The following is a 13,105-nucleotide window of genomic DNA, read 5'->3' as shown; positions in this document are numbered from 1 at the left end:
GCAGTCTCTGCTCGTGCGATTGCCACCCTATTATCTTCATATTATTCTTATGTACCTCTACTACCCAAAGCAGCTGGAGACGACGAAGGATTAGAAAGTGAAGAAAATACTAGATTTAAAAGGTGCAAACCGATCTTCAGAAAAGCTCTGAATACCTTTTTGCTCCCGATCTGGACAGATCTGCGAAAGCTCGAACCCTTACCAGCCCAGGATTTCCAAGGCCATCATACCCTACGGTTTTATCTTGTATCTGAAGTTGTAACCTGACCTCACCCGGTTCCGTGTGACAGAGCAGGTTTGAAAAGGCTAACATTTGAAGAAGAAATTCAGATCTGAAACTGCTGTTCCAGAGGAGCAGCGTAATTTTTACGATTTGTGGTTGCAGTTACGCGCTGTTTTATTTACACCGCTGCTACGTTACACGGAGGATTTTAGATACCTACGGTGTATCAGAAGCTGCCCACATACACCCACAGCCCAAACCCAAGCTTCCCCCCCCACGCAGCTCTCTGTCGTTTCAGCAGCTCAGCAAAGACTGACGTCAGTCAACGCAAACGAGTAATCATGATTTGGCACATTTCTAAATGGCAGCTGAGACGTAGCTGCAAATCTTGTGCATCAATTTTATCTCAACTCTAATTGCTTTAGTACTAGAAGGGTTCTCACTAAGACCATGCACACAGCTCCAGCTTCTAGATAATTCTAGGAGGCGCTCTAAAAATATCAAAAACACCTGAGTTCACGTTCAACATTTTCATAGCGGTTATGCCCACATCAACACAATTCTAACATCAACTACATAAAACGCAGACCTCATTTTATTCAGCAGTTCCTGCTAAAGTAACGACCTTAATATTTAGCATGGAAATACTCTCGCTGCGGAAATAGAAACCACTGCTAAAGTGTTTCCCATTATTACAAGTTTCTTCTCCAGGCGAGAAGTCCAGCACACGTTGAGGGCTGAAATCCTCAACTGAAGCGACCCACCAGAGCCACACGGAAGTCCACTTTTGTGGGACGTGGACACGGGTGCCAAGAAGGGGCGTTTCACGTACTTCTGCACCCTCCCAGAGCATGATCAAACATTCCCTCGTTATCTGCCTATACAGTGAAAATAGCAACCAACCGGGATACAAAAGGGATAGATAAAAGCCTTAAGGCAGGTTCCTGCTGGGAAACTCCTCTCTCTCGAGTCCTGTTCCACAGCCCTCACAAGGCAAAGGCAAGACTCCTCGCAGGTACAAACGGGCTTTCAAGGACGTCCTTGGCAAACGGCTAGGTCTTAGGGCAGCCATCTATCTTGCTACTATTTATTTTAACCACTTGGCACGTCAGGAGCAGGCCCGTCCTTGCCGTCATTGCTGAGACACGTGAACAAGGGCTGCAAAAGCCCACGCGTGAGTCCATGGCTGTACTGCACGATTCTCACTCTGCTGGGCCAACACTTCACCCTGGGACCAGCTTCTGAGTATCTGCTGACCCGCTCGCTGTGCGTTAGGCACGTATCTAAGAGCCCCAAGCCTCAGCAGTGGCCCAGAGCACAGACCTCAGAAACTGCCCTGGCATTTTGCATGCCACGCAAAAGAGAAAAACAACAACAACAAAAAAATACACATTGGACTGCACTGGTACTTACTGTTGTCATAGATGGGGTTGGAAATCAAAGGAGGAAGAGCTATCGTGTAGTTGCCGTGCTCGTCGGGGAGGAAAGCTTGGAAGCAGAGGCGGACGACGTTGAGATCGTACTCATCGATGTTGTGCAGCTGCTCTTCAGGCACTGAACAGCAGAAGGAAAGACAAGACTGAGGATTAGCCATCAAACCCAGCAGTAATTCTTCAACAAACCGGAGATGAATCTCCACCGGTAAAGGAGATGGTGTTGCCAAGGCAGATGAAACGTGCCCATCGTCCCTGCTAGCCTTACAGGGGCTGTGCGAATAAATTCCTTGTACACAACAAACGATACAGAAGCCTTTAACGCTCTCCCTTCGACAAAGGAGGCTAAACTGTCCCAGTTCTCCAGCTGTTTCCTGCGTCTGGTTTCCTCACCTCGTCTTCCAGACCAGCTTCACGTATCTGCAGTGTAACAGTCATTCCCTGGACACGTTTCTCTCGTTTGTGCATGATAAAATTTACAAAGCGAATGCTGCCACTGCAGAGAAACCTTTCAATACAAGTAAGTTCTAGGACGTAGCTGAAGGTTTGCAGCAACAGCGAGAGACTCCTGCTGCACGATATCATTATTTTCCTCTAGAAACTGAGACGAAAAAACAATCAGCAGGCAGTTCTTGGGGCAAGAATGAAGCCGTAACAACACAAACCGCCTCCCCCCTCCCACCAACATCTGTGTTGCTTCGGTACCTTTGAGAAAAGCGGTAAGTGGTGTCATCGTGATATAATTTTGTAACACAACAAGCAAACCCTTGGTGGAAGGGATCCGTTTCCATACATATTCCTCGCAGTGTAAAACACAGTAATGCATAACCCAAGCTCAGCATTTCAGTTTTGTTCGCTCTTTCGCTTATTTTAATTTGAAGACACAGGGCCTGGGATATCGTTACCGAACATCTCGTACTCCTGGCTTAATGGGCGATTCTGGGAAAAGCAGCCCTCTCTGAATTCGATGCTCTCCTTTAAGGTCTGACATTAACTATTATGCTGACATTCAGTGCTAGCAAAATGAGAAACTGATTTAATTTCATTTCAATGGAAGTACTGATAATTAAAATCATTTAAAGTGGCTCTTTTTTCCAAAATTGTTCGAAGCAGCAGTTCAGCACAGCTAGATCCTCCTCGCAATTACCTAAAATGAACATGTGCCGAGTCAACACATCACAACCTCTCACGTTCGCTCCTTCCCCTGCCCTTTCAAAGGCCTCCTGCAAGAATAAAAGATTAAACGTGCCTGCGATCAGACGCCTGGGGGTCACGCTGTACTGATTAGATTGCAGTGCCCTGACCTTTAACATTTATCACCAGCTTGCTCTCCACCCTGCCATGAGTGGGATCCCACAATGCCCACTTGAGTGATTTCTTCCTTTCACCTTTTGATAGTGTGAAATAATAAACGCGCTGAGCTCAGAATACTTTCCACTGGCATTTTCAGCCTTTCTCGTGCTCCGAATATCTCGGTTTCTGCTGGTCTCTAACTCTAAAGAGAAATCAAATCACCTTTCCCTTTTAAAAGTCCGTGATCTGCAATATTTCAAGACAAATACGGCGGCGAGTACAAAACTGAGCAGCAACTACCTGTGTAACTTCAGAAGCGGTGGTGCCCCGGGGAGTTCTGCCAGTGTGCCCTTTGCAGGTTGGTGGCTGACTCTACTACCAGGTACACAGAGCAAAGGTTGATCGTTTAAGGTGCTTCATGAGCTGACCCCCTAACTTAACAAAACAGGACCTTTAGAAAAGGGGCTTGGAAGAGACAGCTCTTCGGCCTGCCTCAGGTTTGGCAGACTCTGCAGCCGGAGCGCCTCGTGACACAGCCTGATGTAGAAAATACAAAAAGAAAAGCACCTTCTCTAGATGGTACCTTGGCAGAAGGGCTAAGGTGATCCTTCTAATCCATGCTCTGACATCACGGCCAGCAGGCAATTAGCTCCCAAGGGCACTCTGGCATCAAGGCTTACGCTCATGCCTTGTAGTGGCCATTGGTGACCACGTGGATCCGGCCAGAGCGCCCAAGTGCTAGTCAAATTTCAGACCTCTTAAAAATGCAGTTGAGCACAGAGATTCAGTACCTTTGCCCAAGTCAATTCCCTGCAGGTAGAAGCCAAGCATAAAATGTGGACCTGGCCTTCAACTCTGAATCAAAAGCGAGGACCTTGTGGTGGTGCAATCAGGTCTGTCTCTCTCGGGTGAACGCCGCACCGCTCCTGTGCCGCGTTTTCCACAGGCGCAGCCGCCTCTTCCTCAGAAACAAACGGCAGCAGACTTAAAAAGCTCGAGAGAACTCTATAAATGCAAAATTACACTTGATATGGAGAAAATTAGTAATGCTAATGTTCAAATTACATCATTTCCTATACTAGGAACTTTTGCAAATTCCCAATAAATCTCTCTAACCACGCGACACAGGAAAGGTGTGGTGTGCTAATGAGCACAAGAAAGAGAATTGCTGTATACAGCTCACGGTATTGCAGCAAAAAACACTGCTCCTAATTTGCATGTCCTTATAAATGATTTAATACAATTTTAAAAAAATCTGTACTTTGAAAGAGGAAGTGCTCAGTCAAGACTGATTCCTCTTGGGCTATTTTTAACCAGATGAGAAGAACATAACAGAGCGAGAAAGGCGAACAAGACAGCTGCAACTCCATCTTGTGATGACACGTTTCAAAAATACAGACAGGCTAGATTCCACCTTCGTATAAAGAAGCGAACAGCTTTCCGCAATTTCAAAACCTATTTCATTTGCACCTAAAAGACAACCATCCAAACAAAATAAAATGTTGTTATTTTTAACAAACATCTAATTCTGCTCCCTCTGAAGTCAATTTGAGAGTAGCCACTCACTTGAACGGTTGCTGGCTTGCACCTTAAGAATATTAAAAACAAACAAAAACGAGGCGGACAAAGACACTGACTAATGCCCGGAGTATGGCTGTACGGAGAATGGTCGTGTCAGTCAGTGTTATTTCACCAACTTCTGTTCAGAAGAACAACAGACGGGGCTAAACCTGACAAACCTGAAGTTATTAAAGTTAAGAAACGCTGTTAAAGATTTGGGGAAGAGAAAGGACTGGAGAAGAGGAGCAGCCACTCCGACCCGCGCAGGCTCCGCGCAAGCAGCGCTGCTGAAACCAGCGACAGGACACACGTGAAGTAAAAACGTCGCACGATGCAGATACGGTGAAAAAAGACTCGAACACGACACATGAATCAAAGGAAGAAGTACTCTGTTTCTGGCAAGAGTTCAACTTCCTCTTCGGAGTGCTGCTCGCTGCGTGGCACCACACCTCGCTGTCTTCATGGGAACCCAGCCGAAAGAGCTGGCGTCCAACCAACAATCTAGGGATGTTCCTGTGGTGGCCCAAGCTAATACAAAACTAGCCTTAACCTGGCAGAAATTCGTTTTCCCTAGCTATCTCTGCAAACTGGAGCATACAAAGGAATGTTCGTAAGTACGGCTCTTTTACAAGGGGAAGGAGAGCGCTTTCAAAAGTAACGCTTAGCGACTCACATACACAGAAATGACAATAATATTTAAAAGGGATTAAAATGCTAAGTTAATTACGGGACAAGCTGACAAAAAAAAAAAATCCATAAAAACACCACCAGCACAACGGAAAAAGAAAACTAAGCCCACTCACCAAGATTCTGGCCAAAGGATCTAAAGAAGGGTATCTAGAGTTCCGGTCAAACCTGGGGAGTATTAGCTGTTCAACCTCCAAGGGGCTACAATAACTAGTAAATCCTTTCTTTATAAATCTGTTTACAGCTCTTCTGAAAGAAACGCTGATTCCCCAACTCAAAAAATAAGTACCTTTGAAATAATTCCCTAATCCATTATCTGCTGTCATGGGAAGAGACTGATATGGTCCCAGCGTGGGCACAACAACCCCCCATGCCAGTTAATCCATCAACTCCTTCCAAGCTGGGCTGGCCGATGGGCGCAGCTCACGCGACACGGGTGTTAGGTTTGGGCTGTCCCCGCCTCAGGGATTTATGTCACTGAAGTCCAGGGGTGCCCCGCTTGGTTTCCAATGGATGACAGAATTCTTGGATTTGCTTCTGTAACACAAAATTGGAGACTCTCTGGGTCCAACCCACCAACGTGCAATGCCAAGTTCGGGCACAAAATTGAAGATGGCGATAAGATCAGGCCTCCTATTTGTTCCTGTTTATTAATTTCAAATATTTTTTACTACTTTAACAGTCTTCAACATCCAGGAAGGCCAATAAAATACCATTTATCTGATGAAATTACTGGGGGATTAAGGGCTCTGATGTTTACTCATAAGATGATGCTACAGGGAAAGTGAAAGTTTATTCTGAACACCAAAGAGAAATGATGAAGTGTTTGGGTTTTTTGACTGATAACGCGACACCTGATTAAATAGATTCCTCACATCCAGCCCCTCCACCCAGCTTCTAGACTAATGATGTCAGAAACTTCTGGAGTGGGTGGAGTCGGAGGTACTTTAGCATCTAAACTTAACCTGCATGGAAACTTCCAGGGCAAACGATGTGGTGTGACACATTCAGAGGGCTCTGCTCAAAATACCAGCTTACCCTGCGAAGGGACATCTTGTGACCTCCCCTTCTCAACGAGGGGCTGCATCTCAACATCTCAAACCAAGAGAACGACCTCCCGGCAAAGCAAAACACTTCACCGAGGAGACCGCTCAGGAACAAACACACGTCGTTAGTAATCACGATGAGCTGTATTCTGCCTCCTCGCTTACGCAGGTGATGGTTTTTAATTTAGGGATACGCTGGGAGTTCAGTTTCATTTAGGTGATGACACAGAGGTGGTTTCCCTCAAGCGTTTTGCTCCCGGAGCGCAAAGATACCGCCCCCCCCAGCCTTGATACCGACAGATGAGTTTAACTCGGTCTACACCAGAGGTTTTGCTGTAAAAGGTTGGCTCTGCCCAACCTTCATTTCCAGCACTGCTCTTACGCTGGGACTAGCTCCCACGTGGCGAAATCAGATCAAGAAACTGGTCTGGCACAAAACTGACTTGCCAGACAGTGCTGGTGTGCTATTTGTCCCTGGCTGTCAAAAGCAGAATATTGTGCTCCATCTGTACCTGGACTTCAGCAACTGGACAGGCAGCACTGGATGGCAGGCCGGGCTGTTCGGCTGCACGTCCAGAGGCATAAATACCATCTCCTAGCACTTGCTGAGAGGTAGAATCTGGGAACAAGGGGAGGGAAGGATCGTGGCAGCACTACATTTCTTCTCCCGATGCACCCATGTCTGATTTATACCTTCTGTGACCCATGAAGAGGCCAGTTTCGATCAGTTCTGCAGACAGAGAAACCTTTGCATGTACCTATAATAAACAGAACGTGCATCAGCAAAACTCGGTAATTTTAAAAAAGCAAAGGGGGTTGATTAGTGCAAATGACTGTAAAATTCAGATGCCAACCTACAGCCAATAAATGCCCAAACCACTATGGTTACGTTCCCCCCGTGTATCTTTCAGGCTGCTTCAGCATATGGAAGTGGCGTCATCGCTGTTTTACAGAAGAAAGCAGCACAGGGAAGGTGGACGGCCTGGCCTCACACAAAAGCCAACGGAAGAAGCGGGAATACAAAGTAAAACTTTCGAAACTCAGTCCTTGTTTTGTCTAGACAATGTTTCTCTGAATCTGGGTTCTCTTCCTGTTTTTAAGTCCAATCTAAAAAAAAGGTAAAAATGGAATAGATTTAAGCACATATATCCAGCAGCCCCTGTATGCTTCTAAGGCATTTTTTAGCAGTTTCTGTTTATAGCACACAAAAAAAAAAAGAAGTCAGCATTTTTTTGTGTCCCTACTTGGTAATTTTCCTTTTCATCTTTAAACAACTTGAAAAGGTGCTGTCCTTTAGGTTAATATAAAAATCTCAGCATAAATAGCAAGAAGCATTTGCATGAGGAACAAAAGAACAAAGGCCTTTCCAAAGGTAAAAGCTAAAGTCGTGTTACCATCAGGGCATTTGGCTTTCCTCAAACGGATTTTCTCTGTGCCTCTTAAAACACTGACAAGTCTCACCTACCAAGATTTTCAGCTTGAGAATTTAGTTGGGGGGGTGGGTTATACTTTCGTTTTAATTTAAGGACAGAAGTTTAAAGTTTCTGTTAACATCTGGGGCTTTCATTACAGAGGACTCTGATGCTTTCCACTTTCAAACCACTTTCTTCTTTTGGTTCATAATATTCTGCCGATTTGCTCAGGTAAGAGTAACCCCCCGCCCCGGTAAAGCAAGTGGGCTGGAGAGGGGGGGTCCTGGTGAGCCCGGCTGACGTGGGCAAGCGGCGTCAGAGGAGAGGGGGTCTTACGAGGGCAGGGGCCGGCGAGGGAAGCTGCGGAGAGGGTGACGGCGTGCGTGGGCAGGAAGCGAGCGCGACTGGTGTGGGGATGAGCCCAGGCGCAGGGCGGAGGCGTGCGGGGGGCGGCGTGGAGACAGTGACGAGTGCGAAGCCAGCACCGGGTCAGCTGCTCGCGGGCGGAAAGGGGAAACGGCAAAGGAAAGACCGCGGAGGTTGTGGGGTACAGGGGAGAGCCTAAAACTGAATTAAATGCCCATTAGCAAGAGCAATCACAATGGAACAGGAACCTTAAGCATATGCCAAACTCCAGGGAAAGTCTACTCATACCCTCTTGATCAGTGGCCAGAAATTTGGCAATTCTCTGGGTTTCTCACTCAAAGACAAGTGTAGGGTTTTCGTGCTAGCATCCATTTGGCTAGAAAAAGGCTAGTCCTCTGCAGTACTTTGCAGAATACAGTTTCCCCCTAAATTTAAAGAACACATTTAGGGCTTTTCCTCATTGATAATTAACTTGAGTTGTTATTAACTCAATTGTTGTCTCTATGTCACGTCACACCCACCCACAAAAGCTCTTAACTCAAGACTGGCTCTTCTTTTAATTTGAGTTGGCTGTACATCAGACAGTCCATGGGAAGACAAGGATATGGCACAACTCAACAGCTACTAAAAGAAAACAAACACCCTAGAAAGCAGACGTGGACCAGCTCCACTGGAGGAGTAACTCTGCTCCTTGGATGCTGTGCTATTTATATCACCATCATCATGCCAAGGAGTCCTAGTTACACATTAGGCTGCCACTGCGCACCATCTACCTGGTGCGCTCAGGGATGAGAGACAAGAGAGATTTCTAGAATTGTTTAGCTTATTAAAAGGACAAAAATACATGGGATGTACCTTGTGTCCACAGCAGATCATGAACACGTCCAGAGATGGTGTGGAAACAGCAATTCTCTCAAACGAGGTTAACGCAAGAGGAGTGACCTCAGTGCAAGTCAACTGACTTGCATCCTAGTGAACGCACACAGTTTGCACAGCCTGTCCTGAACTTAACAAGGGATGAATGCTGGCAGTCAATAGCGGGGAATTCATAGTGAAACAGTCTTATGGGTACCCTTGCAGAATGACTCAGACGCAGACAGCTCCAGCTAGTCACACAGCGTGGTCTGCAAACACCCGCTCCTCATCATCCAGGAGTTTGCAGGTAGACATCAGTTGCCTTAATGGTATAGGCAAGAGTGCTGGAGAAAATTATCTTAAAAACACATAAATCTTGCCCAAGCAACTTCCTAGTGTTGCTGATTATGACCCCTATTCAGTGTACGTCCACACCATGTGCTGGAAGGCGTGGAGGAGGGATGACACCACTACAGAATTTGCGTTAGGGCTCACTCTCCCTTTGCCGTCCCAGTTGCCCGTGGCACCCGGGCTTCCCTGGAAGACGATGGCCCCTTCACATAAAGAAGTCTGGAACGCAACTCTGTGGACCCATGCCTTGCTATTACTTCATCCCGTACTGACAAGTAATGCATATGCTGGCAGGCTGGAGGCATTCTGCGTCTGTTAATAGGGTCAATAGCAAACCTCTGCCCCAAAAGGAGACTCAGGACAGGGACTCTTTGACTGTTCCAGAAGAAGGTGGGAAAGAAAAAGAAAAAACAACCAACTCACAAACACCCCAAAGGCTAGTTTTCAGCTCCAATAAATTTCTTTTATGATGTTCATACAAGAAATGAGTAACGCTAACTTGCGACCTGCTTAGAGGATGCACCTAACTCTGAAACATCTCTAAATAGAAAAGTCAGAGGCCTTTCTGAGGACACATAAACAAAGCACAACGCAGGACGGCTCCAGTACAGCCTGTGCAATCTTGGAGAATGTAGCGATACTCTTCTGACCTTAAAAGACAAACTAAATCCATATATAAAACTTTCAATCTTAGCAAGCAGCAAACATTACGGTGACCGCTGCTAATGAAACTCTGTTTTGATCAACTAAGTACACATATAAAAATATTTCTGTCACTAATCCTGTTTTATTAGACCTTGGTCCTATGCCTTTCTGGGCTCTACTTAGCGTGGGACTGCCCTGGAGCAGCTGGAGGCCACTCTCAAGGAGGCTCTGCTTTGTGCTGACACGTTAACAAGTGCCGAAAGGCAATTAGGCAGGCTGGGGATTGCCGGCGGCCCCTTCCCAGCACAGCCCCTGCCCAGAGCGGGGGACTGCCCTGTGTGTCACCAAGCACGGCTCCCCCGGCTGCCCGGGCAGGGCTGTGCTCTCCTGTGCCGCTGGACGGGTGGAAAGCAGCCCAGATTCTCACCTGATGCTCTACCAAGCACAGCCTGCTGGCATCACCCAAAAATCATTAGCGAATGTGGAGTTACGTGCCTGCCGCTGTAAAAATCTACCGTCAAAGGATTTTAGTTAAACATGTCTTCACTATCGCACTCGGCAGCGCTAGGAACAGAGCTACAAACGTGGCCGCTAAAATTTCTTTGGTGAAATACACGTGCAGAAAGGGATTCTATCACGTTCTTTTACTGCATGAAAACAAGAGAAAATGTCAACTCACTTTTTATTTATGGAGTCAAAGAAAGCCTAGAGGGCTGAAACAGAAGCGTTCCCCTTTTTTGTCTGAAATCAGACAAAAAGCTGGCTGAGTCAAGGTAACATCATTAAAACACATAAACTGTTTTAATGGTGCCGATGGACTAAACTCGATGTAAAAACAGATGCTATTGCGCGCACACATTATCGGAACCTGGATAATTGTTCAGATGGACCACCAGGACCATCAGCCTGACTCCAAACGGCTGATGATCTAAAACATTTCTCATTCTGGAATAAGTTCAACATGCTTCTTTTTGTCCCAGTTCAGAACAAAAGCAAAGTATGTATTTTGAAGCTGTCCAGAAATCCAGATCTTGACTCTCTGAAAAGGGTCTTACCTCAATTTAGCAAGACTTCTGTGGGTAGTAAAAAAAAAGCCAAAAAACCCCAGTATTTGAAAAATCTCCAAGCTCTTACCATTCTTCAGCAAATACATAACTGCGTTCCTAATAACACTTAGCTAATAGTTGGGGAGGGTTCATGCTTTTCATCTAATTCCCCCTAGTTGTGGCTGCGTGCTGGAAGTGTTGGTCCTGCTCCAGCTGGCCTTACAATTTGCCGTGTGTTCCCCAGTCCCTCCGTGCATTGCACTTAGCGATTATGCGGCTGTGAGACGAATTGGTTTAGCAAGTTGATCTGAGGGGAAACCACTTTTTTTTTTTTTTTTTTTCCTTTTCCTTTTTTGCAGGTTGGTTTTCCATTGGAACAACTTGCTGAGTCTTATTCGCTGCGTAGCCACACAGCCTGTGTCTGGCGTGAGGAAAGCAGTAGGAGTGTGTGACCAGGGATGGAGGGAAGAGCAGGATGACTCTTTTTGAGAGCAGCCCACAGATCAGCTATCACACAAACCTGCAGCCTGTGGTTCTGTCGCAGCACAACTTCCCTCAGACTTGACCGAGGCCGATGCTGCCGTGGACTTCCTGAGTGCCTGTACCAGCTCCCATGCTGTAAAATCAAGCCAGCGGCAGCTTCAAGGAATCTATCGGCTCCCTGAACTGGCTGATATCTGCCGCTATCCCGCTGCCTCCATGATTTGCTTCTGTCCAAGCAGCAACTCACGTTGCTACTGGGGATAAAAAACCCCATAAAATTAAAAAAAAAAAGAAGCAACTATCCAAATAGATTCACCATGTGATGACAGTGACCAGGAGGGACACAGAAAGAAAAGAGTGTTTCTCAAAAGAAAGATTTTTTTTTTTTTTTTTTTTTTTTTTAAATGAAGCTCCACCATAAAAGCAAAGGCAGGACAAACAAAACCCCACCACCTCGCAAAGTGAACCAGCTAAGTTCTACTCACCATTGAAAGGGTTAATCTTCTTCGAGATTCGTAAAGAAATTGATTCCTTCAGGTCTTTCTTCTTCACACACTGAATGCCCAGATTCTGAAAACTGAAGCACATGTGGTAGGATTTCAGCAACTAATAAAATCCTCAGTGTAGAATATTAAATAAATTATTTTACGTTGACCAGTGTGGTAACATACAGCGTAAGAAATAAAAAAAAGAGCTTATTTGGAGAAGGATGTAAAAGATCTGAAAAGCAGTTTTTTCTAAGAGAAGAGCAGAAACAGAAATGAAAAATACGAAAATAAAATTCCAAAGAATTTATACTCTTTATTAAGAATATATATTTCTATAGTAAAAATTGTTACTCCGCAGTACACGTACAGTGATTAAAAGTTAAATACTCAGTTTCAGGTTATTTAAAGTGGCAATTATTTTTGTTATTAATAAACCTGCATTAGTTAAGGATTTGCCCTCCTGCTTTTATCAGGGAATGTAAATTTCAAACGCTATTTTAAAGGTTTTTTTGAAACAAGTCTAAACAGGTTTTTAAATCTCATCTAGTTATGGAAAAGTTCTGAAGAGCTGCAGCTCTTCCTTATTTGCATAAGAGTGCAGGTCACCCCGATGCAGGAGGTGGGGGGAGTCCCAGGCGAGCTGACTCTTTCCCACATGGAAAAACCATGACATCATCAAAGCTGAGTGGATGTAAAGCAGGAAGTTAAAAAAAAATAATAAATAATCAGAGTTTCATGATGTTACAAGAAGCTCAGAAGATAGGTCGTGCCAGCAGGCATCTGCCTCCAGAAGTACCAGCAATTTCCCTTCCTTTGAAACTCTAAAAAAAGAAGTTCTTTGCTTTAGCTATGCCTAAAAAAAACATCTTAACGCACCTAAAGATACTCCTTATTCTTGCCAACACCCTCAAGAATAGTCCTACGTTTCCCTGCTCTGAACAAGACTATCCTAGCATGATGTTGGGTTTAATTGCCTTAAACTCTCTTGCCTGCGCCCAATACACTCTGTTCAGAGGTTCCCAAATCCTCTGCCATCAGCCTCCACTTCCAGAACCTTTATTTACTACAGGAACACGTAAGGTTCCTTTTGAACCTGAACTTGATACAGTGACCTAAAGAAAAATAAAATGCAGTACCATCTCCAAATTCACTAAAGCGCTTTGGCTTCGTATTGTGGCTACTGACATTCAAGATTTATACCGTACCTTGATGAGGAA

General features: G+C 45.3%; 1 protein-coding gene across 3 annotated transcripts in view; it reads right to left on the bottom strand.

The window, feature by feature from the left end:
• Positions 1–13,105, bottom strand: part of REL (REL proto-oncogene, NF-kB subunit) — a 40,852-nt gene that overhangs the window by 7,349 nt on the left and 20,398 nt on the right. For all 3 annotated transcript variants that reach the window (XM_054194052.1, XM_054194053.1, XM_054194054.1), the window contains 2 exons: positions 11,886–11,977; positions 1,637–1,777 (listed from right to left, as the gene is read on the bottom strand). In XM_054194052.1, the coding sequence (XP_054050027.1) occupies positions 1,637–1,777; positions 11,886–11,977 (233 nt within the window). The remainder of the gene's footprint in view (positions 1–1,636; positions 1,778–11,885; positions 11,978–13,105) is intronic.

Source organism: Rissa tridactyla, chromosome 3 (assembly GCF_028500815.1).
Source record: "Rissa tridactyla isolate bRisTri1 chromosome 3, bRisTri1.patW.cur.20221130, whole genome shotgun sequence".
NCBI lineage: Eukaryota > Metazoa > Chordata > Aves > Charadriiformes > Laridae > Rissa > Rissa tridactyla.
This window is presented reverse-complemented; position numbering and strand designations above follow the sequence as displayed.